General features: G+C 43.8%; 9 protein-coding genes across 9 annotated transcripts; 3 read left to right on the forward strand and 6 right to left on the reverse strand.

Annotated features, from left to right (window-relative positions):
• Positions 1-3,071: 3,071 nt before the first annotated feature.
• On the forward strand, positions 3,072-3,374 carry PAAG_06837 (molybdopterin synthase small subunit CnxG; the record flags this gene model as incomplete). The annotated part of the gene is made up of 1 exon (XM_002791245.2): positions 3,072-3,374. One exon carries the CDS (start codon positions 3,072-3,074, stop codon positions 3,372-3,374), a length of 303 nt encoding a protein of 100 aa, XP_002791291.1.
• A 546-nt stretch (positions 3,375-3,920) lies between these two features.
• PAAG_06838 (hypothetical protein) lies at positions 3,921-4,619 on the reverse strand (the record flags this gene model as incomplete). Its single annotated transcript, XM_002791246.2, has 3 exons — positions 3,921-4,135; positions 4,320-4,441; positions 4,540-4,619. 3 exons carry the CDS (start codon positions 4,617-4,619, stop codon positions 3,921-3,923), a joined length of 417 nt encoding a protein of 138 aa, XP_002791292.1.
• A 1,794-nt stretch (positions 4,620-6,413) lies between these two features.
• On the reverse strand, positions 6,414-7,351 carry PAAG_06839 (hypothetical protein; the record flags this gene model as incomplete). The annotated part of the gene is made up of 2 exons (XM_015846032.1): positions 6,414-6,704; positions 7,079-7,351. The coding sequence occupies 2 exons, from the start codon at positions 7,349-7,351 to the stop codon at positions 6,414-6,416; spliced, it is 564 nt and encodes a 187-aa protein (XP_015700467.1).
• Positions 7,352-8,187: 836 nt separating this feature from the next.
• PAAG_06840 (hypothetical protein) lies at positions 8,188-9,933 on the forward strand (the record flags this gene model as incomplete). Its single annotated transcript, XM_002791248.1, has 1 exon — positions 8,188-9,933. One exon carries the CDS (start codon positions 8,188-8,190, stop codon positions 9,931-9,933), a length of 1,746 nt encoding a protein of 581 aa, XP_002791294.1.
• Positions 9,934-11,656: 1,723 nt separating this feature from the next.
• Positions 11,657-13,978, reverse strand: PAAG_06842 (ATP-binding cassette sub-family G member 4; the record flags this gene model as incomplete). Its single annotated transcript, XM_015846033.1, has 7 exons — positions 11,657-12,177; positions 12,248-12,401; positions 12,473-12,552; positions 12,631-13,081; positions 13,182-13,440; positions 13,500-13,740; positions 13,798-13,978. 7 exons carry the CDS (start codon positions 13,976-13,978, stop codon positions 11,657-11,659), a joined length of 1,887 nt encoding a protein of 628 aa, XP_015700468.1.
• Positions 13,979-15,362: 1,384 nt separating this feature from the next.
• PAAG_06843 (hypothetical protein) lies at positions 15,363-16,982 on the forward strand (the record flags this gene model as incomplete). Its single annotated transcript, XM_002791251.1, has 1 exon — positions 15,363-16,982. The coding sequence occupies one exon, from the start codon at positions 15,363-15,365 to the stop codon at positions 16,980-16,982; it is 1,620 nt and encodes a 539-aa protein (XP_002791297.1).
• A 662-nt stretch (positions 16,983-17,644) lies between these two features.
• PAAG_06844 (dipeptidyl peptidase) lies at positions 17,645-20,278 on the reverse strand (the record flags this gene model as incomplete). Its single annotated transcript, XM_015846034.1, has 3 exons — positions 17,645-19,963; positions 20,057-20,072; positions 20,142-20,278. The coding sequence occupies 3 exons, from the start codon at positions 20,276-20,278 to the stop codon at positions 17,645-17,647; spliced, it is 2,472 nt and encodes an 823-aa protein (XP_015700469.1).
• A 51-nt stretch (positions 20,279-20,329) lies between these two features.
• On the reverse strand, positions 20,330-20,584 carry PAAG_12283 (hypothetical protein; the record flags this gene model as incomplete). Its single annotated transcript, XM_015847795.1, has 2 exons — positions 20,330-20,439; positions 20,512-20,584. The coding sequence occupies 2 exons, from the start codon at positions 20,582-20,584 to the stop codon at positions 20,330-20,332; spliced, it is 183 nt and encodes a 60-aa protein (XP_015702591.1).
• A 1,829-nt stretch (positions 20,585-22,413) lies between these two features.
• Positions 22,414-23,490, reverse strand: PAAG_06845 (CCCH zinc finger DNA binding protein; the record flags this gene model as incomplete). Its single annotated transcript, XM_015846035.1, has 6 exons — positions 22,414-22,463; positions 22,541-22,763; positions 22,865-23,010; positions 23,064-23,139; positions 23,229-23,255; positions 23,353-23,490. 6 exons carry the CDS (start codon positions 23,488-23,490, stop codon positions 22,414-22,416), a joined length of 660 nt encoding a protein of 219 aa, XP_015700470.1.
• Positions 23,491-25,230: the final 1,740 nt, after the last annotated feature.

Raw genomic sequence — 25,230 nt, forward strand, 5'->3', positions numbered from 1 at the left:
ATATAGTTTTTCTCAAATTCATCTTTTAAAAATTATCTTAGTATTTTATTTAAATAGTTTATTTAGCTATCAATTAAATATCTATTTTATTTGCATCTAAATTAAAGGTTTGATATTTTATATACTTGTTTAATTTTATCTGATATTTTAGATTTTTTATTTTTTCTACTATTTTTATTATTTTTTTATTCAGATAAATATTAATTAAGAGAATATAAATTTATATTATCAATATGAAGATAAAACTTTATCTTTATATATCTCTGTAATTAGTTGTAAATATTTATTTTATATAATAATTAATTTTTATATAAGCTCAGTTTTTAATTTTTTAAAATAACTTTTAATATATAATTGATATTAAATAAATACTTTATATATTATTACTAAAGTAATCAATTATCTGCTATATTATATTATCTACTAGATTACTTTTATTTAAATTATTCATACTCTATTAAAAAATTCAAAATATTAATTACTTTTATTAAAAAGACTTCTAATCAAATAGTTAAACTTTATTAATTATTAAAGCTTATAAAGTATAATAAAATTACAACTATTAGAGTTATTTCTAAGTTATATATATATTTTTATTTCTCTCTGATCTATAGACTATATAATTATATTATATATATAAATACTTAATTTAAAAAAAAATTAAAAACTAATATTTATAGAAAAAAATTCATTAGTTTAATGAATAATTTTTATAAATGAGAGAAGATAGTCTTTTTAAATTAAGACTATATAAAAAATAATTAATCTATTATTTAAAAATAAATTTAGTACTTTTACTATTATAGAAAAATATTAAATTAATAAATTTATATAATGATATACTGAATTAAAGATAAAATTCTTATATAAATATAACTATTAGTAAGCTCAGTGTGAGAATTTAAAAATTCTATATAAATGATTTATCTTGATAAATTATAGAATAAAAAAGTATAAAATTATATAAAAAAATATTTACAACTTTGATGAAATTAAATTTATGATAAAAATTATCTTAATAATTAGAGTTATTACTAGAGCTGAAAAAGATAATAAATTATCTTTCTATAAAAATACTTAAAATAAATATATTAAATATTAAAAGAAAGTATTAGAAGTACTATAGTTAGTATTACAATAGAGTAGAAGTACAGATATTATAAACACTATAAAGAAAATAGAATAATAATGAATAAATATATATATATAAAAATGAATAATAGTTAATTATTAAATTTTTTTTTTAAAAATTTCAGAAATTTAAAATGTTATATATATGAATAAATAGTAATAAATTTCATCTATAATCTTTTATAAAATGAGAAATTAATAATATACGTAATTTAATTCTTCATAAAGTACTAATTTTATTTTTGAAAAATTATTAATTTTAAAGTACTAATTTTTAATAACTGTTGATTCTGAATATTAATTTTAAAATATTGAATTTTGAAATAATATTAATATTTTAGAAGATATTAATTCTCTAGAAGATACTATTTCTAAAGTATTTTAATAAGTAGTGTGAGAATAAAGAAGCTAGTATAAGAAGTTTTGATATCATACTCTCATACAGTTAAAAAATAATGAATGAGCAACTGTGATTAAAGCAGTTAATACTATAGACTAAGCTTTATCTCTCATGATTATACTCAAGAGCAAGCATCATCAATTCTCATAATATAAGTAATAATTATAACAACTGAATAATTAGTAATAGTGAAAAAAATTAAATCACAGATAAGCTTGATTTAATATAACTATAAAAAATATTCAACAGATCTACTAAAACTCATATGATTGATAGAAAAAAACTACTAATTCTAAATAAATATAATAATTATGTTACAGTTAAATTTGATAAATTCTATCTAAATTATAATATTGTAGTATTATATATATCTTTTTTCTTCTCTTATCTGTTAGGCTCAGCGCCGGGGCTCAGCGCCGGGGCTCAGCGCCAGGGGGGCCTAGGTTTATCTCCATCACGTGATCACGTGATGGCGCCCCACATGTAACTGTAGCGGCGCCCGCCTGGGTGGCGTTGCCCTAACGACCGCCCCGCCCACACGTGATCGCTTGTATGTAATATAGCAATAACCTAGCTAGCTCCTCCGAATAGAAGGTTCAACCATCCCACACCTCCGAAGGGGAGAGGATGATGTAATAGGCTAAACACCTGACCTTTCGTAACCAAAACTGCTTACACCCGGGTTTGATCTGTATGAACCTCTTCGCCCACCTTCCTAGCTTTCATCCTCCTTTTATTTTCCCCTTCTAATGAATTCGTCCTTTTCGTTTGATAAGGAACTGACTGCTATTACACAAGCTAATGATTAGTCAAAGAAGAGTCTTGGAAATTCAGGCGAATGTCCTTTAAGCTTTTACTAGTTACTAATAGCATTTCGGGCCTAACTAACTAACTAACTAGTTATAGTTACGCTTTAGTTAAGTAATTTGCTGAAAGCTTCCAGTGTCCCTATCTAGTCTAGCGCCTTGGCGAGGCACCCGTTTGAACACCGAACTCTGAGTTTACCCCAACAACACGCGGGCCGATAAGATTAGAACTCCCCACGTATCGGATACCAGTCCCACCGTGAGCCAACCAACCGGAAAATATCTGGTCCAACTTCGAAATCCTTCAAGAGCTTGCTAGAATTGGTCCAAACTTGCTAGTCCATGCCTAACTAACCGCCTTTCTCTTCTCTTACATTTACTTGAAAGCATAAACTCGTCTTGGCGCCTTAAGTTTTCATCGGTGGCATTGCTGAACAGCGGAAAGGGTGTACCATCTAGAACCATCAGCGGAGAGTCAGACACCAGGATCCGACAGGAAACAGGCCTGAAAGAGAGGGGGGATCCTTTTGTTTCTCTGGAGGTAGCCGGTGGAGAGGACGAGTTGGAGGTTTGAATTTCCCGTGGAAATTTACAATACGAGTCTACTCCTTCTTCCATAAGCCTCTTCGACTTCTCTATCGTAGCCATCTCTTTATCCCAACCTTCGATATTTTATGTATATATATACTATATCCCCATCCGTTACTTCTCTAGGTAAAACTGTCTCCTGAACAATGACTCCCCCAACCTTCCAAATCCACTACTTCGCCACGGCCTCCTCGTACACAAAAAAGCAAACAGAAACCCTTCCCGCCCCCCTCCCACTCTCCAAACTCTTCGATCTCCTCGAGTCACGATACCCGGGTATTAAAGAGAAAGTGCTGGTTAGCTGTGCGGTTAGTGTTGGGTTAGAATATGTCGATGTTGATGCTGATGTGGTAAATGTGGATGGCAAGGAAAGGAAGGATGCTAGAGATGTTCGGATAATAGGCCCTGGGGAGGAGGTGGCGATTATTCCGCCTGTTAGTTCGGGATAGAGGGGTTTGGTTTTTGGGGAAGAAAAGGGGAATAACGGGATCTATTGGTCTATGTTTTGAGGAGAGGGAAGTGGTCGATGTTCGTTTGATGCCGAATGCCCCCTGGGGTATTTTTTGAAGCAGGAGTTTGAATACTACAATATGCCGGCTACCGCTTGGGGATGATTGAGATATTTGTGGGGTCTTTCGTTCACCTATATAAGATGTTTAGAGATACTTTTGTGGGATGATATCAACTCTCCCTGTGTTGAAATGTTCTTCTCAATTAGATTTCAGACAATTGTTGTATCATTACATGCAGACGGGGCAGCAGAGTTGCAGAGAGAAATTCATGAAATACCCCACCCATTCTCTGTTCATTTTGTGGTCAACTTGAGACCATTCTCATGCATTGCAAACTGTTTAGGGAAGAAAAAGAAGATTCAAAAATGAAAAGTTCACCATATTTCCTAATTTCATAACATTAAATTCCCATGCACCTCTCCCGGCCTCCTTTCCGTCTCCTTTTGCCACACCTTGAATATCAACTCGGGCCAGATTCGTAGTTTACGATGGCGGAGTCAGCTGGAAGACATGATCAGCCTCAGCAATAGTAGGTTGCCATTTGATGTTATTCATCGCATAGATCTCTGCAGCCACTTGCCACTCCTTGGCACCTTCCAATGAGGCGGTTCGGATGACGTATTTAGGTCCGGCAACGGTCTGGTGATGGTAGATGTGGGTTGTGCAATTGGGGCAGAAGAAGCAGTGTACGGGGTTTCCTGTGTATGATGCGTTGATGAGCAGGTTAAAATCTTATGGTTTGTGTATCTGCATTGTATATCCAAGAGGGAAGAATATTTAATAGGGGTAAGGGGTGGGGGGGAGGGGGCAAGGGCGGGACGGAATGTATGTGTGTGGCAAGGGGAATATAGACATGGTTGGGTAGGAATGAGAGGGACATACCCGAATCGCCGGCATATGTATATGAGCCCAAGTTGCCCTTTGTGAGTTCAAAATTCTCCTTGGGGACAATCTGGTTTAGGGTATAATCACTGCCGTTAATCACTTTGCAAGCATCGCAGTGGCTGAATAATAGAGAGTGTTCAGTTAGTTAGCTTAATGTACCGGATATCTAGACACCGGGTGGAGAATGATTCAAAAACGGAGGAGACAAGAATAGCACCAGAGAATATGACTGAGAGACTCCATCTTAACAGTGAACTCTGTCTGGCCACAGTGGCAGTGTCCTTTAACGGTGGTCATTTTGGAGGGTTTTATCAAAATTGCTCGTATTGAGGAAGGTTATTCGGTAGGTATGGATAACGTAGAGAGAGTTTGGAATGTGAACGGTGGGAAGTTCAATCAATTAGTCAACTAGTTGTACTTGCTACGCTGAAAAGTGAGTTCGATAGTCAGGGCAGAGCAATGCCGGCTGTTATATATATTCGTGTCGTTGATTATGTTGTGCCTCTCAGAACCAAAAGCCTTCATCGCACCCCTGCAGGATTTGAGTTCCCCACCATCCACTCCCATGCTTAAGGAATAACGTCTAAATGACAATGAGGATGACAATTACCTCGGAGCTGAGAAGACCCCGATGACGTCTGCATAGCTGCTTGATGTAAAATCCATCTCAGAATAGCCTATTACATCTACCCAGAAACTCCATGTGTGTTACTTGATCCTTTCCTGCGGTTTCGGCAATTGTTCATCTGTGCGTCCATTAGCAAGTGAAATTAGCATAGATTTGTCAACCTGACGCAGAGCTGGTTCACACAAAGATTTGGCAAGAAGGGGACCGTAAGCTCTTCATTTTCTTCGGTAATATCTCCCAGTCTAAGTCGTATTTCTTTTCCCCACACGACCTCCGTGTTGCAACGAGAAACAGCTATCAAGCAGTTCATGGGGGAGTTAACTTCTTGCCAGACACCTATTTTCAGTCGATCCCTACCAGTTGACGTCGCCAATTCTTCCCTGTTCATGTCAATCAAAGTAGGTCGAAGCTAAAAATATGCGTGAAAGTGTCCAATGTGAGGTTGCACTAAAGCGTTTGGGCCGTTTCACGGGAGGGAATTCCAAATACCCCCGGTCCCAAGCTCGCGACAGTCGAAAGTTTTCAGAAAATATTTCAGCTCCTGCATATGAACTCGTTGCTTTTTGTCCTGAAAGATTTCTTTTTTCTTTTTTTTTTTTTTTCCGCCAGACATCGCCAAATGACAGTGATCATGCTTATCAAATCCTCAGCCAACCAAGCCAGCTCGGGAGAGCGAGCACGATTTCGCCGATGTTCTTGAATTATGAGAAATTGACATTTGTCGTTTGCTTCAGCATGGGGCGTGAGCTTTGAGACCGATGCATCAGCTGGGAAATTTTAGGCACTTTGCGGACCCTAATTTAACGGCCTTATACCTCAACTATTCGGGTCTTTATATCTTTCAAACCTTCTGAATCATCGCGCTGGGTCGTGATTGTCCACAGGGTGTTGATGGAAGCTCTCTTCTGACTATGTCATAGCAGTTTGTAGGGATGAGATTGATGTGGACTGGTGAGTTGAACTTGACAATATAGAAGGACGTCCCGGGCGGAGAATAGCGAAGAAATGAGCGATCGTATGATGAAATTTGATAGCTGAGTCAAATAAGAGAGAGGAGAAGGAGATTCATCTCTGTATATAGTTGTTCCATACTGCGGGAGATACCAAGGTCCTCATTCAAACAGCTCCGCCTCCACAACAACTAACCAACATTCATACTTTGCTCTACGTGACAGCTGTCATCCATCTTAAAGCCTCAATGCCTCAAGTGTTTTTGAGACCACGCTGATTTTCCTCCTCTTCTCACCTTGGACCTGTTTCTTGGTTATCCGTTCAGTTGCCATGTTCACATTATATACGTACTTTGGATCCAGTTAGGTAAACCGGAGAGCCGTTGATTGAATATTGTGGATGTCTATGGCCCGAGTCCCATTCTGGGAAAGACTTTTAGGCCCATGTCAGCTTCTCTCTAGACTGATGTCAACAGAAGAGGCGTCATGGAAACGGGGAAGAGGATATAGCCATCAAATCCTGTCTAGGGATATCGGTCGGGGGATCTCTACACCCTTCCCTACAAAATAAGAACCTCTCCGCCGGAGACTGGATTGAACGTTGACTTTCTCATGCAAAGTGGGAAACGATCCACGGGTCCAACGGTGAGTGAAAGTTGTTATTTTATATCCGCAGGTGCCAAGGCTGCTTTCGCTTCTGGCTCTGAAGCTCTCAGTGGTTCGATCTTTGTTATTCGGGATGGTCGGCAGTTGCAGTTCCGACGCAGAATATCCATGGACGCCATTTGGAGGGGGATTGTTGAGCTACGGACATTTGTTTTAGAGGGATCATATTTATTTTCATGGGTTCCCATTGTTAAAATGCTTGGAGAGGGCCTCAGATAATCAAAAAAAGACAGCAATACAGCAACGCCAGCGAATGCGTTTCCGACTAACTGCTTGTTAGTAACTCTGGGATGAATCACTTCAGATTGCCTGAAACATTCAAGCGAGTAATGGTTGGATGGAATATTTAAATCGAGGATCGTAACAACATAGTTCGATTGGAACAGCCAACTTCTAGTAAGAAGCATCGCGGGACCAAAAAAGGAATCCAAGGCCACACAATAATAGGAATTTAAAACCAAACAATAGGACTGGCAATCACTCACATTTGGGAATAAGTTTAAAAAAAATACATCGCAAACTTGCATCAAAGGCTGTTGGCAATCTAGAATCCGCATTGAGAGAGGTTGATGCGACTCGTAGGAACGAAAGCAAAGGGGTGATAAAACGGGTTTCTGCCAGACCTCGTCTACATCACAGGGCCTATCATGGAAACAGGAAGCGAAATCGCTCCTCATACCAATGTTGGTGAGATCGCCCCCTGCACCTTCGAGACCTTGAAGCATGAGATAGAAGCCATGGGGTAGCCGATAAAGAATCCAACTGACACGCGATTGGTTGAGCATTTTAAGCCCAATTTCCTTCTGTTGTTAAAGAGTCCCTCCCACCCTGATCTACAAAATGATGCTCTGGATAGAGCAGGACATAGGGGAAATTATCATTAGCACTCCAAAATCCTCAGAAATAAGATCCATGATCTGAAATATCGGATATCTCTTCGTTAGCCATTTGCCTTTCGCACCCTCGAGACGAGAGACGCGCGGAGGTCGGTGTGCTGCACCAAGGGCCATCCAAGGTCAAAAAGAGCAGTGCTTGCATGCAGTCTGAGACATTGGATGTTCCTCCAAACTTCCGGACACGAAATTGACGAGCCCATGGCGCTTCCACAATTACTTAATGTTTGCTTGTTGCTCTCCTATCAAAGTCGCACCACAGATCGTCCAATGGATGGTTGGGAATATTTCCAAACATTGGAAACGTTGGATCGTTCTCACATGATCGCGAGCATGAATGGAGTTTCGAAATCAGCGCGGAGAGAACAATAGCTAAAGAGTAGATTGTTTTGCGACTGAATTTTGGCTGAACAATTTCCAGCCAGCTTCAGGATGGTTGGGATTGAGAACAAGCTGCCTGGAATACCGAGGGAATGGCAGGATTCGCCCCCCCCCAGGCCAATTTTTGGCCACAATTCCACTATATATCTCCTGGTTAATGCTTCAGCTCAACAGCTCAACAGCTTACAAAACATCATCTACCTAGGTAAAAGCCAGAATATGCCTTCCAGGGACATATTGTTGTTGAATTGTGTGAGATCCATTCTCTTTTACCACATAATACGTACATATCTTTCTATACCTGTTTTCAATTTTCTTTGTCGGAACTGCAGTGCATATACAGTACAATGAGGAAATCATCGCAAACCTCATCTCCAATCCCGCTCGCATGTCGTGCTTGTCGGAAGAAGCATTTGAAGTGTGACGGCTTACACCCGGTGTGTAGCCGGTGTCGTAAAACTCGCTCGTTTTGCGAGTACACTCCTTCTCGCCGTGGCTACAGGTCCACCCCGAAGCCTACTATTGGAGTGAGGACCTCTTCGACGAGTTCTCCCCGAAGCTCTGGCGTCCAGTCTTACAGCAGTCAAACTCAAAAATCACAATCGCCAAATAACTTCGATTTCAACAATGTCGTGCAGACTCCTGAATGGGCAGCTCAGGACAATTCGATCGTTCCGGGCAATTTATCCACAGCATCGTCGGATCAGTCACCACTAGCAATTTTAGAACCAGGGATTTTAAGTCGCAACGACCTTCTTTCGGATGACGATCCATCCTCCGATGATAGCGATGTATACCTTGTTGATTTTTATTACGCCTTTTTCCACGACTCTCATCCCATATTGCCTCCTGCTCATTTACTACATTTCATTTCTCCTTTTCCATATTGTTTGAAAGCGGCAATGAAATTTGTTGGCGCGCATTTTGCTTTTGAAGTGTCTACTGATGCATACAAACTGGCTGCTGCGAAAGCCCTTGAAAGTGATCCGGAATGGTCCTACCAGAAAGTTCAAGCTCTCCTTATCTTCGCAACGGTACTCCACGCGCGAAATGACCGCGAGGAGGCAATTTCCTCATTCTCTGTTGCGATAACATTAGCCATTAAACTGGGTATGCACAGGAAATCATTCGTGGAGACACTTGCATGCCATAATTTTGTCCGTGAAGAGAGTCTCCGACGAACATGGTGGGAACTTTACATGACAGATGTCATGTTCGGTGCTTTTGACCATTGTACCATGAAAATCGGAAATTTGACAATGGATGTTCAACTTCCCAGCGAAGATGTTAGCTACACAACGGGCATCTCTCTCGTTGACCCACCATCGGTAACTCAATTCTACAACCGTATCTTTGCCGAAGACCAACCCAAATACTCATCCTTCTGCTACGCTGTTGAAGCAACTCACCTATTGAGGAGGGGAATAGTTCTGGGTGCCACACTCGAAGACAACGTGCGGGACCAAGTAGAGTCTCTCGAGGCCAACATTGGTAGCTGGTTCCGCCATACCCCAGAAGACAGACCCAATGCCCTATGCATTGACGGGACTGTGGACCAGGTGCTGTTCCGCGCTTACATGCTCGTCCACTGTGCCTCCATATATGTCCATCTTCCAAGGTCTTGCCTGATGGCCTCACCAACTGCCAACGCCAGTATCGCCTGTGCCCGTCGGGGAACGTATCTCCCACCAACATCACACACGCTCACACACGCCGCCAAAGCACTCGAGGCCGCGAATGGGATGGTTGCACTGGGCTCCATCCGTTCCCCTCTCCTTAGACATACTCCCTTTTTTATCTGCGGCCTTGTCCTTGGCGCGGTCGTTGAATTGTGCGCCTGCTCCGTCAATGTCGGGACGTCCATCGAACCGCGTCGGGACCGCATTGCGCTGATTGTCGGGGAACTCAAGGCGCTGGATCGCACGTGGGCGCTGGCGCATCAGGTTATGTGGCATATCAAGATGCTGGCGAGGGAGGTTTTGGAGATCGGTGTGCTGCCGGCTGCACAGACCTTGGCCGACCCAGGCCCAGATGTTAACTCGCTCCTCAGCAGTGATATGTGGCTGGGTGATATTAGGATGGACCCTATGTAGTGTTTTGGTGTTGGTTTTTCTGTTTTCTTCTTCCTCATATTCTTCCACTTTTGTTATTTAGGGAATTTCTTTAAACATAGAAAAAAATAATCATTAATTGACATGCCAGTATAGTTTCTGATTATTCCGGCCTCAGTAGGAATGAGAAATAGGGGGTAATGGCTGAAAGAAATACATAAAAAGAACAGAAAAGAAGAGAAAAGAAATTGTTTCACCTCTCAAGTGATTTCCGTTTGATTTGACCTGTATATTTTTCTTCTTACTTCCTCGGTTATTTTGCTGAGATACCTATATCTCCCGGTTCCAATTAAGCGGTATCTGCTCCTCACGACGTGCACTTCTGCAGCAAGCCATGCAATATCAAATCAAACTCCACAAGCAAACCAATCATCAAGCTCTTTTGAGGAATGGATTGGTTACAGACCTACATAAACTACACCCAGGAAGCCACAACGTTTGTCCTGCCAGAGAAAAAGATTCTTCCCTTCTGCTGTTCTGTTTTTCTTTGTTCTTCTCCTACTTTTTGTCTTCCACTAGTTTGTGCTCCTGTTATCACAACAATTAAAATTCGAAAATCCAGTCATGACGGGCTTCTCGCAGCCGACCGATGACATCATCATTTGGAATTCATCTCCGCCCACAGATCCACCGTGATTTGAAACGGAATGGATCCATTGCAAAGAAAGGAGAAAACCTCTGAACCCAAGGGCCAAAACGACCTAACCAAAAAGGGAGAAAAGAAAAACATCAGTATTATAAAATTCAGTTTTATATTGATATGGAAACTATCTGATTGTTACCAAGTCTCAAACTCAAGCTTTCATTCCGGAGTAAGACAACAAGCAAGCAGGAGGCGATGTTTAAGACTCGGGTTTTGGCCCCGCACTGGAGCCCGATGAAAAACGGGTCTACATCCGTCATAAACATTGGATCCCGCCACTCAGCGGTGGCAGTGATGCTCGACGCTACATGTCTCGGGCACCGGATCCACAACCATGGGGATTGATGGCTCGCGAAGAAGCCGAAGGATATAAATTGATTATTAGCGAGAACAGAGTTTTGTAGTTATTTTGATGGAATTGAGCTGTACCGATTGCTCGCCAGGGCAGGAAATTTAAATACAGTTAGAAAGGGAAATGTGATATCAGAAGAGTATTATTGAGGAAGGAGTTTAGGGATTTCTCCTGTTTCACTACTAGGGCCTGTGTGTACCCATGATTGATAGTTGTCTATTAAGAGAGGGGCCGTGATTTAGGGGTTACACGCATGTGGTGGAGGTCGCTTGAGCTTGAGGAGGTGATTTTCTTTGGCCCTGCGGCATGCAACACACCGGCCGTTCCTTGGGACATAGCAGCGGGTAGGAGAGCAATCGAGAGGTTTCTGTTATATTCTACATAATAAACACTGTGTATTGAAAATCTATGGGCTTGTTCATCTGCAGCTTCATTGAACATTGACTCAAAGAAGACCAAAGCTCAGATAATATCAGTAGTAACTCCATTCCTATGGATGACTCTCGAATGAGGCTGCCATTATAGGAAACCATTCATGCATAATATTTCGGCAAAAGAGAGGTATTAAAATAGATACAAAATTCATATGGGCTGAACATGCATACATACAAGGATAAGATCAGGTTATTAAGTTGATGTGGATCGGATGCTGACTTTCTCGCTCTCTGACCCACTGATGCACCATCCATGGGCTGTAACCCATGTCCATCCTACCTCTTCCTCAACACCAGCGCACCCCATCCGAAAACCCGGTACACCGCCGTAATAGCGAGCAGAATGCCTACCCACTTCCCAGTCCTTCCCGTCGCATACCCAAATGACTGTAGCACCCCTATGCCAGCGATCTTACACTCCGACGCCAGCTCGCTGGCAAACATACATTGACAACCGGGCCCACACTCAAAAGTTCTCGTCGCAAACTCATTAACCATCATGCCTTGAAATACGTAGGCCTGATAATCAATGTAGTGGAAAACGTAGCGCCAGAAGACATTGAGAACGGTAGGGGACACCATGAAACCGCCCACGCACATCCAGAGGCCATTGGTGAAAGCGGTGAGTGCGAGGGCAATGACAAAGTTGGGGAAGAGAGAGGCAATGAGGACGACGAGAGATTCGGCGGCGAGCAGGTCAAGGAATAACCACATGACGAAGGTGAAGAAGCCAGTTGCTGTGTTTTGGTAGTTTACGAGCCAGAAGGAGACGATGGCGAAGATGATTGTGATTAAGACTGTGGTGTTGGGGGTTAGTGGGAACTCTGGGGGTTGATTGAATGGTAGTGGGCAGGTAAAGTCACATACATAGGAATGGGATACCAATTATGAAGTTGGAGATGACGAATGATAAAGGCCCGTATAGGCCATTGGATCTTTCTTTGATGAAGGTTGCTCGATCTTCGAGGAATGAGGGAACGTAAGCAACGGCCATAAAGGACATGAATGCGGACGCGAAGAACTGTAGTTTGTTGTTTTTGTTTTAGAGGAGTGCGCAACAAATAGAAATGCTACGGAAGTGAATATGCTTACAATAGAGTTGATGAAAGGCTGGATATTTGCTTGACCTGAGCCCAATCTGAGCCAGACTGTGCCCACCAAGATCGCCAATCCTAGAAATAGATCAGTAATTGAGGGCTATATGTGGAAACCACAAGGTGCTGTAGGAAGGGAAAATGTTTGCGACGCACCGAGATACATAATTATTCGAACTCCATATGCGATTACATCGCGATAACTCTTGATGAACGATCTATGGAGCAGAGTCATCACGTTCGAAAGGGCTCCCGCATGACTCAATGATCCAGAGGGTATTTGTTGTTTCTCCGTAATATTCGCTAGCTTTTGTATCTCGGTTTGAACCCTTAAGGACTCCTCTGAATTATCCCAATTCATATGAATCTGTGCAAGCTGGGAAGCCGCTGAATCTTGATCATATACGAAGTCGATATTAACCAAATCCAGGATAAATTCTGCCGGGTTCATTTGTAGGGGCATCGTGTGTCCACTTTTGTCTAGATAGTGTTTCATTTCCGAGCCGGGTCCAAAGTAGCAGGTCCGGCCTGCAGATAGAACCAGGAGTTTGTCAAAGGTCTCGAAGGTAGCTGTGGACGGTTGGTGAACACTTGCGATTACAATAAGCTTTATGGTTGTCAGCAAACTAGAAAAAAAAAGGACCGGCTTGCATGGCCTTCCCCTTCCTGCCAAACGCCCAAAGACAAGCGTTCTTTGCATAACCTACATTGTTCTTCTTGGCAAGTTTCTGCACAAAAGACATCACTTCGAAGCTGGCCGTAGAGTCCAGACCACTGGTCGGTTCATCCAAAAACAGTATTTTCGGACAGGTAATCAGCTGGCTAGCCACGCTTACACGACGTTTCTGGCCACCACTAATGCCTTTGCGAATCGGGGTTCCGATCAGGGTCTTTGCCTGCTTTTGTATTCCGAAGGCGTTAAGGAGACTAGATATACGTTCTAACCGCTCCTTTTTCGTAATTGAGCTTCACATGACGGGTTAGAACTGGTTCCACTCGAAAGATGGATGCAATGTCTGACATACCTGGGGAGGGACAGCTGAGCGGCAAAGTGTAGGGTCTCTTCTACCGTCAGGGCTCCCACAAGAACATCTTCCTGCTCAACATAAGAACTGATATATCGAAAAGTTTCGAGCGAGAGTTTCTGTCCGTTGACTAGGATGTCTCCTTGTATCTCGGCGCCAGGAGCAGAGTCGCGATGGGCGAGTACGTTTAATAAAGTAGTTTTCCCGCTGCCCGAAGGGCCCATTAAAACCATCAATTCTCCTATGAATCAGATTAGAGGAGACAGATTGATTGAGACAATTAATTTGCAGTACAAACCTGGGCTGACGTGACCGTTCACATTCTCAAGGATGGCCTTGGGTTTCTTTGTTTCATGGTCCTTCACGTTGACAGAGACGCCCTTCCAAGCAAAAGAGTGGACAGTGTGGTTCTTAAGAAAGGCATGTTCACCGCTGTTTGCCTCGAGGTCAGGATCAATGGTGTTAGAATCCACCGACATCGTTGCGAGTTAAGGAGGTTTACGGCCCTTTGGTGGTATGATGCGAGAGGAGAACAGGAGACTAATTAAATAGCGTAAACCAGCAAGGGAAGGGTATGAATATAGCTCCATATACAGCAAAGGGATTGGCAACAAGAAGAACGTCACATATATATAACTATACTGCACATCACTTTGCCACTTATCAGTTGCTGCTAATGCCTGTATTTAGCTTCCGCAGCATACCACCCTGACGGCGGTGACCAGGTGGATACCACAGCAAAACGGGAACACTGGAGAAAGCCCGAGACTAATCCCCGAACAACGAAGAAAGTTTGCACATATAGCACATATAGCACACGTAGTATACATATTTGGGTGTCAATGTCAGTCACTGGGAGGTATTGCCAAACCATGATGGAACAAATTCCGTAGAGTAGGACTTGGGGGGGGGATTGTTCGCTGAAACCCGCCCAGCTCCTTACGCGAGCTTGTCAGCCTCGCCATACCTCGGCGAGTTAGGCTCTGGCGGTGCAGGGGCTCTGCTGACCATGAGAGTTGCCAACTGGGATCGATAACGTGCAGTATCCCGCTCAAAGTAAGATGTTAAATGAAGTGGCACGACACAGGGGGCGAAGTTCTTGCAAAAGCCCCGCTAGCACAGCAGTAGTTCAAAGATTGAGAATCCATAACGCGGAGGTTATAAGCAGCATGGGATAGTCAAGTAATCGATTCAGACTTAGTTGTAGTTACGATTCCCGACTGGACTAACTTATTAAGCCTGGGCAGAACATTTAGCAGAGTTTTTAGAGGCGGCTTGTCTAATCAGGTACAGATGGGGGATATGTGAAGCCAAATTACAGATAAGAGTCAACCAGAGGCAAACGGGGGTTGTTTATGTCTTGTTCCCCGCCACGCGAGAATTTAAGCATCAACGTGCCTGCAACCGAATAACAGAAGCATATCATGCCATCCGGTTCCTCGAATCACAGCAGCATCCCCCATAGCTTGTTCCTGGTTGTTGGATATGAACTACGGAGTTTAAACGAACGGTTCATCGGGACGAACGATGGGAAATGAATGGTAACTAAGAGGGGCGTTGCGCTAAACCGAAAGTAGCATATCCAACATCACCGCTTCGGCGCAGGATTTTGGCGCATCAAAAATGCAGACATTCGGTGTCTATACAGACAAGTTATATCGTAATATCTTAACACTGGCTGTCCTTGAGCTTACAATCGCCTGTCCAGGCCCCACCTCGTGACCTCGGCATGGCTCTTTTGCTGCCACCTCCAGCCCTTGCTCAATGATAGCCTATCCCCGCCTCGCCCCACCAACAACCAGTTTCTGACTCCAGTCTCTCATTCATTCATGGGGTTTCACGTCAGTGGCTACTTTATACACGATGTTGGCTAGGCCTCTCAGAGCGCTGTTTGCATTTTCCCTTGTTCTCCTGGTCTTCCTCACCTTTAACTTGTTCAAGTCGTCGTTGTATTCCAAAGTATATGTGCTGCCGTCTGGCTTCGAAGCCCGGTCGATACAAGCCCGCCAGATCAAGTTCTGGCAAACCTTTCTTCCGATCCTTCATAAAAATGGCCCGGACTGCCCTTCGCCTGAACGAGCTGGCTCAGTCCCAGCCACTGGATTCAATGCTGATGAACCTCCCCCGCGACCGTCTCTCGTTTCTATGCCAGAGGCGGACGTGCTGAAGATGCAGCAGGCACATACGGCCTTCCTGCAGCAGACCAAGTCTTCCCCCGATCTGAAGCCCGTCTTTATTCCCAACAGTCGCGGAGCGGTATACACAGCTGGAGGAAAATATCTACCTGTTTTCATCATTTCGCTACGGATGCTCCGACGAACCGGCTCGAATCTCCCCATCGAACTGTTTCTCAAAGACCATGACGAGTACGAAAGCAGCATCTGCGACGAAGTCATCCCCTCACTAAATGGTCGCTGCATTGTTCTATCTGATATCCTCGGTTCTGCCATCCCGGACCGTAATGATTCCAAAAAACACCAAGCGAGCAGTAACAGCAATGGAAACAAAAACACAAAGGTCGAAATCGGCCACTACCAACTCAAAATCTTCGCCATGCTTTTCTCCTCCTTTGAAGAAATTGTCTGGATAGATGCAGACTGCTTCCCCCTACATAAGCCGGAAGAGCTTCTTGACTCACCCCCTTTCAAACTAACGGGAATGGTTACCTGGCCGGATTTCTGGATCTCCAGTGTCTCCCCATTATACTACAACATATCCAAACAACAGATTCCTCCAATGGGATTGAGAGCCTCGTCGGAAACGGGTCAGATACTTCTCTCCAAGAAGACACACCCAACTACTCTACTCCTCGCCACATACTACAACTACTATGGACCTTCCCATTATTTCGCACTCCTCTCACAAGGTGCGCCCGGTGAAGGCGACAAGGAAACCTTCCTGCAAGCCGCCTCTGCAGCTGGTGAACCATTCTACGCGACCAGCGCACCCGTCGCAGCAATCGGACATCAGAAAGCAAACGGCACGCTCATTGCAGGCTCCGCAATGGTCCAATTTGACCCTGCAAGCGAATATGGCAATCATCAAATCTCCCTCGCACACAAAAATAACGAAAGTAACAGCAAAGGGAACCTTGGCGGGAGCAGCAGGCCTGCGAAGCCCATCAACCCGCCGCGCGTCTCTTTCATCCACGCCAATTTCCCCAAATTCAACCCCGCAACTGTCTTCGACGAGACCTTCGAAACAAAGCCCACATATAGACCTGATGGCAGCGACGGGCGCGCATGGGTCGTGGCGCGCGATACCATCGCACGCTTTGGATATGACGTTGAGCGCGCGTTTTGGGAGGAGATATTGTGGGTTGCTTGTGAGCAGGGAGGGAAGTTTAAGTCGTGGGAAGGGAAGCAGGGGATTTGTGAGAGGGTGAGAAAGTATTGGGGGAATGTGTTTGCGGTTGAGGGAAAGGATGAGGATGGGGTGCTGGGGCTTTGGGGTGCAGGGAGCAAGGCGGGGGCGAGTATGTAGTTCTGGTTTAAAAGAGACCGACGGGACGATATTCGTTGTATATACATAAACACGCAGATCAATGGACTGGTGGATACGGTCTTGCACGGAGTTTATCATCTTCTTTATTAATTTATTTATTTCTTTTGTTTTTGGGTTTGGGTTTGGGTTTTGGGGGGGCACGCTACTTCTTATTCTTCGCTGTATTTACTTGGAGCGATGGTGGAACTTTCATTTCCCACTATAGATCCCTTGGGGGCGGTTGCATTGCCCAGTTTAATCTTTCATTTCCATTTTGCCCTTTTCTTGACGTCCCCCTTGTTGGAATGACTATTGTGATGTGTGTATGCAGGTTTAACTAGTAACTGAAAACAGGCTTACTTTAAGTTCATATGCCCATATGAGACTTTACTGTATTTGAATGTAGAAAAACACGATAGTCCAAAAAACAAAAAATTAAAAAATAAAAAATAAAAAATAAAAATGAAAATAAAAAAAATGAAAAATGAAATGAAATAAGAGTAAAAAATATAAAAAATATAATAATGAACTATACATCAGAGTACATTCGCATTCAACGAACCTGAAGTTCCCCTTTAACACTCCCTCTTTAATTATTTACACACATGTATCCGTTTCCACGGATCCATTCATAAAAGCCCTTGCCCAACCCATCAGTCCCATCACTTATAGCTTCCAGCCCGCTTCCGACTCCATTGATGCTTCTCAACCTTCTTCACATCCCTAATCTTCTGTTCATACAACATCTTCGTTAGCTGCTTATACAAAAACTCGCTTCCTCCATTATACCGAATGCTATGGTCCGAATCCGTAAACCACTGCACCTGCATCTTCTGCGGTGACACCCCAGCGCCCATCAGTATATCAACCAACGCCGCCGAATGCTGGAAATGCACATTATCATCACCCGTGCCGTGCTGCACAAGGAAGCCACCGGCAACATTATTAAAACCTGCTGCCCTGCGAAGAGCACTGCTGTTGTAGCCAGCCTCGTTGAGCTCGTAGGTCTTCATGTAGCGTTCAGTGTACATGCTGTCGTAGAGGCGCCAGTCAGAGACGGGCGCAGTGATCATACCGAAGGAGAAGGCGCCGGAGTTCGTTTCGAGAACTTTGGATGTGAGGTAGCCGCCGTAGCTCCAGCCCCAGATTCCAATGCGGTCATTGTCCACGAAATTTTTCTTGCTGATTTCCCTGGCTGCGGTTACTTGGTCCTCGGCTTCGAGGAAGCCGAGCTGCTTCGCGACTGTAGAACGGAATTTGCGACCTCTGAAGCCCGTGCCGCGGTTATCGACGGTGTAGGTGATGTATTCTAACTCACGGTCTGATGCAATGTAGGCTTTCCAGTCTAACGCTTTCCAGGATTTGCTCACTTCTTGAGCTCCTGGACCACCGTATGGGATAAAGAGGACAGGGTATTTCTTTCCGGGTCTAAAGTTCGCTGGAAGGCGTTGCATAACAGAAAGCGTGTAGCCGGATTTAATGGGGAGGTCGAAGTAGCTAATCTTTGGCAAATTGTACTCTTTAATCTTGTTGACAACTGCCTCATTGCTGGTGATAACCCGGAGTGGTTTAGGTGAATCGACCGAGAATAGCTCTTGGTAGGGAACATCGGGGCCATTGTAAGAAAGGATGTAATATCCACCTTTGGACGAGAAGGATGCGGACCAGTATCCGGCGACATTGTCATCAACAAGGGCTTTGTCTTTGAATGTTCTGTAGGAAACGGAATATAGGTGCCGTTCTGTGGGGTGATGCTTGGTGGACTGGTAGTAGATCAGTTCGCGCTTGGTATCAATGCTAAGAATAGCTGTGACTTCCCATTCCCCGGAGGTTAATGTAACTGGTTCACCTCCTTGCACAGGGAATAAGTACAAATGTGCCCATCCCGACTCATCGGAGATATCTACATAGTAGGAGCTGCCAGGTTTAAATTTAGGATTTTGGATCTCGCCAACGTAGGTGATGGACAATAGATTGTCCAGCCACCCATCAGAGCCATCTATCTCACGGACGACTGAAGTTTTTGAAGACGTTGTATCTACCAAGACAATCTTTGAACGATCCTGGACTCTGTTAAAGGCGCGGAACACCACCTTGTCGTGGTTCTCAGTGACCCATGCAACTTCACCAATGATCAGATCATCCTTAGGGAACGCATCGGTAGCAACGACAGTGCTTTTGAGGGAATCCATATCCAAAAGATGAAATTGGACTGTAGGATTTGCTTCGGATACCTTAGGATACCGAATATCGAGTTCCCGGGGGTAGGGTGGAGACACCTCCTGGTTGTTCATATAGTATGGAACGGTATAAGTTGGAACTCCAGTTTCATCGAATCGAAGGAAAGCAAGAGACTTTCCGTCAGGTGAGAACCAAAGGGCATATCGATTACCAAAAATTTCTTCTTCGTAAACCCAGTCGGGAACCCCGTTTAAGATGTCAACACTCCCGTCTGAAGTAATTTGAGTTGTGGTACCGTTCTTCCAGACAAACAAGTTGCTTCCGCGGACATAGGCAATCACGTTTCCCACAGGGCTCCACGTAGCATACTGCAGATCGCCGGCTTGATCTTCAGCCAAAGGAGTTAATTCACCGGTCTTAACGTCCTGAATAACGTAGTTTGAGAAATATGAATGCCGATACTGCTTGGTGTGGTTGGTAGCCCACATAACTGCGGATAGGTCAGGCTTGACGAAATATCCATAAGCACCCTCTGGCACTTTATCAGCAGCAATCAGAGTCTCGTATGTTTGGGTTATGATATTCTGGATGAAGAGAGCTGAATCCGATCCCTGGAACACATACTGGCCATCCTCGTCGGTAGAGATCCAGTCCACAGAGATAGATGTAGGAGCAATTGCTCTTTTAACTACAGTATCGTTGTAGGTCAGAAGTTTATTCCCGCCTCCAGCGGGAGGAAACGGCTTGCGCGGGGACACAATCGCATTGCAAATGCCAGCAAGTAAAAAGAGTGTAATCGTCTACATAACGTTCACTGCTTGGTTAGTGCATTACATTCCAGACCATCAATCAAACCTTCATGGAGGAAATACAACGATTTTTGACAACCGTACCTTCATGTTGAGATGCCTAGACAGGGTGTTCTCGACTATCGACAAGGAATATTGAGCAGTACACTCTGCGACTGACAGCTCTCACCGCAGCGACTCAGGAAGATAACGAATGGACCGTACAAATATGAACGAAGAGGAGGCGACGTGGTGATGGTCTTCTTCAAGGAGGACAACTGGATGTTCTTCACACCCCACACCCACAGTTGTCCACAGAGAATCCATGCTGATCGGAAGGGGATGCAGCAATGTTATATGTACTCCGGATCAACCATGCTATTTCCCCCTGGCTAGGGACTCTGCCTGCTCATTTCGATCATCGCTGGCACCTTCTCGTTCAGTTGATCGGCCGGCTGCTAATTCCTTGGGGGGCCAATCGAGTTCCCCTTGGGCCATGAGTTAGGACACTGGGGCGGAACTTGGAAGATGTAACATCAGCACCATTAGGTGGCCCGTACATTTCCCAGGCAGAGCTGAGAGATGATGGTCTGCAATTGGTCGGTGACATGCAACCCAACGTTGTTTGGACATCATGGCATAGCGTGATAAATATAAATAGTAATAATAGGACGTAATTTGCTGCTCGTTTCTTGCTCACGTCCTGTTGTACAAAGGAAATGCAGAAAGTATGAAATGGAATTGTAAACATGGGGGTTTCGGTGGCTGAATTAAGCACCACAGTTTAACGTTAGTTATCTAACCCTGCTAACTTAACTAATAACTAACCAACACCGGTATGTCTCCTTGTTCCCCAACTTCTACACTACCGACATAATCATTCGATCTTTATGACATGAAGTTGTGATATTCAAGGAGATAAAGTCCTGCTTACAATAATCTTCTTCTGGGGCATCCAGGAGATAGTTATCCATCGCATCTTTACTTAGTTACCCCAGCGTCATTATGGTTTGACCTTACTCTTTTGAGTCGTTAGTTATACCAACGTTGGCTGGAGGATTTCCTCTCACACACGCATCTAGGAAACATACGAATGAGTCCAGAACTTATGAATGCGACATAACTAAACATTTAATTTGCCCTCTTGGCTTTTGGGTCTGTACTATCTTCAAGAAATGCTCATGTGCGCCTTTCCAGCAAGCATCGCAGCGCGGGACAGAGCTAACGTCGGTTGTGATGGAACCCCACAGTTCCAGTTTACGAAATGCACACGCACCTGGATTCCAGCGGGGTTGATTAAGGATTTTGGTTCTGGAAACTCGGGTGTGAATCTGTGAGATGTCCATCGGCAAGCGAAGTCAAATTTGTGCCAATCGGCGCGTATACCCCGCGTACATTACTGCATCCTTCCAGTCCATCCATTGATCTTATCATTCAGCTCGTGATATCTTACCATGGTTAGTGAGTCATGAGCTTGGAACCTTTTCGGACCGTTCAACGGTTGATTGGAAATCAAGTGAATAACCTCCTGTTGGTGGGAATTTGAAACAGTCGAGATGAGAAACGGACTACATTCCCTTATAATGATGACAAGGGGTAATGATATTGAACTAGCTTGACCCGGCTTTACCAACATACATATCCATGGATTTATTCATAGGATTCATGTCCTTTACATCGTTCATTATTAATGTTATCCAGTCAACTCTGTCACAGGTGCATGCCGAGTCGAATGACTCACTCCTCATTGGATCCGGAGGAAATCCCCTTGCGAATACTATCGGTCATCATTCAACGCCTTTATGCTTATTACAATGGGGTTATCCACATGAACAGATGATAACAGCGGGGCATTGAAGGTTTCAATTTTGTTCCTCTTCTTATACTGTGTGGGGTTATACCTCTGTCTCTACCATCATGGCTCTATGGAACATTTCTCAAGAGCAGAAAATTACAAGAAAAAGAAGTGAAGTTTCCAAACACAGTTTCCTTACGATTTCTTCTTTTTGGAGCTACAACAACTCACTCTCCAATCTCCTGCAAATTTCAAGATTTACAAAATTTCGTTCCACCCCATGCATTTCCTTTGGGAAGTGGCAATTTAGTCGGTGACATGGATTGTTTGGGCACCTATGGCCCGAATAACAATTTTCGTCCTCACGCTCCAGGCCAGCAGGACAGGATGCAAGTTGCGCTACATATTGTAGAACTTCAATCATTCTTTCATTTAGCCGTTTACCGTGCTCATGTTTGCAAGAAAGAAAGTGGCAGGTGCCCAAAATGTGGTATGGGTTGCAAAGCTTTCGTGATTTCAGGCTTTGAACGATGCTTGGTGAGGGTTTGATGGGAGAATCCACACGCTGTCCCTTTTTATTTCGCAGCAGCATGATGCCGGAGTTCACGCTGCCATTACTATTAAACAAGGTCGATGAGTCCGCGTTATTGGGTGAGCCGGGGCTTTATCAGATGGTGCGGGGGTTGGTAGGCATATCCGTTATACGTGGGCGGCGAACTGTTAAAAATACAGCAAATGCATGACTTAGTAGTTTAAGGCTTAATAAATAGATAGATGTGGCAAAAATAAAACACATCGTGTTGGAGGCAGCTTGGTTTCTCGGAATACCGTTGGGAACGAGGTGGTGCGGTATTTATCCTTCAGCTCTGCCAGCTCCCTTTCAAATGGAGGTCCCTCAAGCATTGTCACACGGTTGCACACTTCCGTACTGCTGTATGGCCCAAGAAGACGTGCATACCCACTATTGGTGGAGCTGGCAAATGTAATGTGTTTACGATGGACATTTCCGGCATGCAACTTGAAAGTTTCTACGAATGGTGATTAACCGGTGAGCTCCTTTTTTCAACTTAATGGCTGTGGGATCCTTGGAAGATATATAATAGTGGTGTGAACTTGACTCGAATTTTCTCGTCGGAGCATTCCTTCCCAGCGCCCGCGTCCACGAAATCACACATGGGATGGCCGATGTTGAACCCATGAACAAACAGCTCAAATTCTTCTTCATCGTCCAGTATTTGAGCCTCTTGGTATGTTCTCCTCAGACCTTTCACATTTGCATAGACACGGATCAGATCCATCAATTCGTTCTGCATATACTCTTGAACATGGTGGATGAGGAGTCGGGCAACTTCTTGACCCTTGACTTGCCATCAATTACAAACTTGTCCAAAAACTATGGTTTAGCATCCCGTATTAGTAATTGACGGCGTCTCAGAAGGGAATGGAGAGAGGAATTTATAAATTCATAGGGTCCCCATCAACCAAAACGGACACAAACGCATTACGTTCCTAGGTATCACCCCAATTCCCGTACAGTTAGCCCCAATTGAATATCGAGTTAAATTGTGAATTATCAACCATTTGGAGAAAATATCAAGAGACTAACCATATTTTGTGGCGTCTTCATCAGCTCTAACTTCGCCTCCCTTGAACGTTGATGATACATATTTGCCATATCTTCCTGTTTTTCCAGAAGCACTTTCTTCTCATCAATATCTTTTTCGAGGCCTTCGATTCTTTCCATCAATTCCTGTTTTGCCCCAATTTTCCAGTCCAAAAGGGAGTTTTTAAAGCATGGCTGGATCTACGGATGGATCCAGTGGCAGAAAAAAAAGTGAAGCTCCTTAATGAAACTATAATTGGCTTCATTAGCTTTTTTCAGTTTCATATATTATCGCTCGCAGTCTGGACTAGCCATCTTGACATATGTGTCTCATAACCTGACAGCACACAGTTGTGCACCGTTCAGACTTAAGCATTGCATATTATACAAGGATAAAAGAAAAGATAAGATGGCTTAGCTTAAGCTAAGATGCTGACCTCATGGGGGCCCATATCCATCCATATGCCAGACGGGCTACCGTGGTCAAACCAAGGCTACCCCATCCACATCCTTAAAACGCAATAATGGCATCACACCTTCCATTTCATCTTAGCAAACGGCAATTGTCAGATTATTCAGCGTGAACTCCCTCCAGCAAATCGTGACAATGCTGCTGATTTTATTTACCCAATATCTTAACAGTTAACAGAACCTCAGCTTGCAAGGCTTGCAGAAACTTTCCCGTGTGTGGTTATAAATGTAGAGGAATGGAAATGGGGGGAAATGTGAAGAGTCCAATCCTCCGCGTTGATTGAGAGAAGGAATGAGATGAAAGTGGAGTTAGGACGTAGCTTGCGGATATTAACACTAGCAATGACGTACGTTCCTGTGTTTACGTTACTGCGGGTATTGAATATCGACGTTCTCATTTTAATGCAACTTGTTCTCTTCATCAATGCGTTGTCCAAACTGCAATGAATTAACTGATTCTTCTTAATCCTCTTAACGAGATTGTTTCGGCCTGCTGCATATTTCCTGGAGGTTGTGATAAGAAAAATCCGAAAAGTGTAAATCCAAGACACAAACGGCTAGCAGTAGCCGAATCAAGAACAGAGAGTGAACCTGAACAGCCAAGCTCGACTAGTGCTTGGTTCTTCTGCTCAATGGATAACTATTTATCAGTTCTAATCGAGGGAGGGAACGGGGGCCGAGCTTCACAACTTGCGCAGCAGGCGGGAGACCAGAGAAAACCGTGTTCATCCCTTGGCATGTATATATGTTCTTTGGTGGCTGCTGATCAACATAATAAATCCAGTTGTCTATAGTTTTCGTCCGAATCCTCTGCTTCATTGGCCCAATTAATATCCGGCAAATTAGCATGCCAGGTATTAAATTGCTTAATGTTGTAGGAGCATTCTGGAGCGGCCAGGTCTTATTTCCTAGCCGAAATGGATAAGTTGACATAGACCGTGAATAGGGACAATATGTAGTCGGCATCATCAATTGCTTCGATAGTTAATATTCGAAGCACGAACTTTTTTATTCTCTCATTTCCCTCTTCCATCAGCCCAGAGCAGGGAGGTTCTCAACACTTCATATTCATTATCAATATACAGCAGATGTTGTCGCCCGACAACTAAATTGAACAGAGAGTTTGCACACGCAATTGTTGTAGATCTAGACCCGAACAACAAGCTCGGGAGGAGCCTCATAAATTGAATCATAGTGTCAGGTATAGCCGCGCATCTCTTGCCAATGAACTTTCTGGCGATGTGTAAGAAACTCTCGATGTTACCCATGATGAATATTCCACCTAGGATCATGGCACATCTACCAGGTAACATGACGAAATAGGTTCGTCCTGATGGTCTGATTAAGACATTCGAGCCAATCTTGGTGAGCAAGGAACGTCCTTGCGATGGAAAGACAAAATTCACTCGA

This window comes from Paracoccidioides lutzii (assembly GCF_000150705.2).
Source record: "Paracoccidioides lutzii Pb01 unplaced genomic scaffold supercont2.20, whole genome shotgun sequence".
Lineage (NCBI taxonomy): Eukaryota > Fungi > Ascomycota > Eurotiomycetes > Onygenales > Ajellomycetaceae > Paracoccidioides > Paracoccidioides lutzii.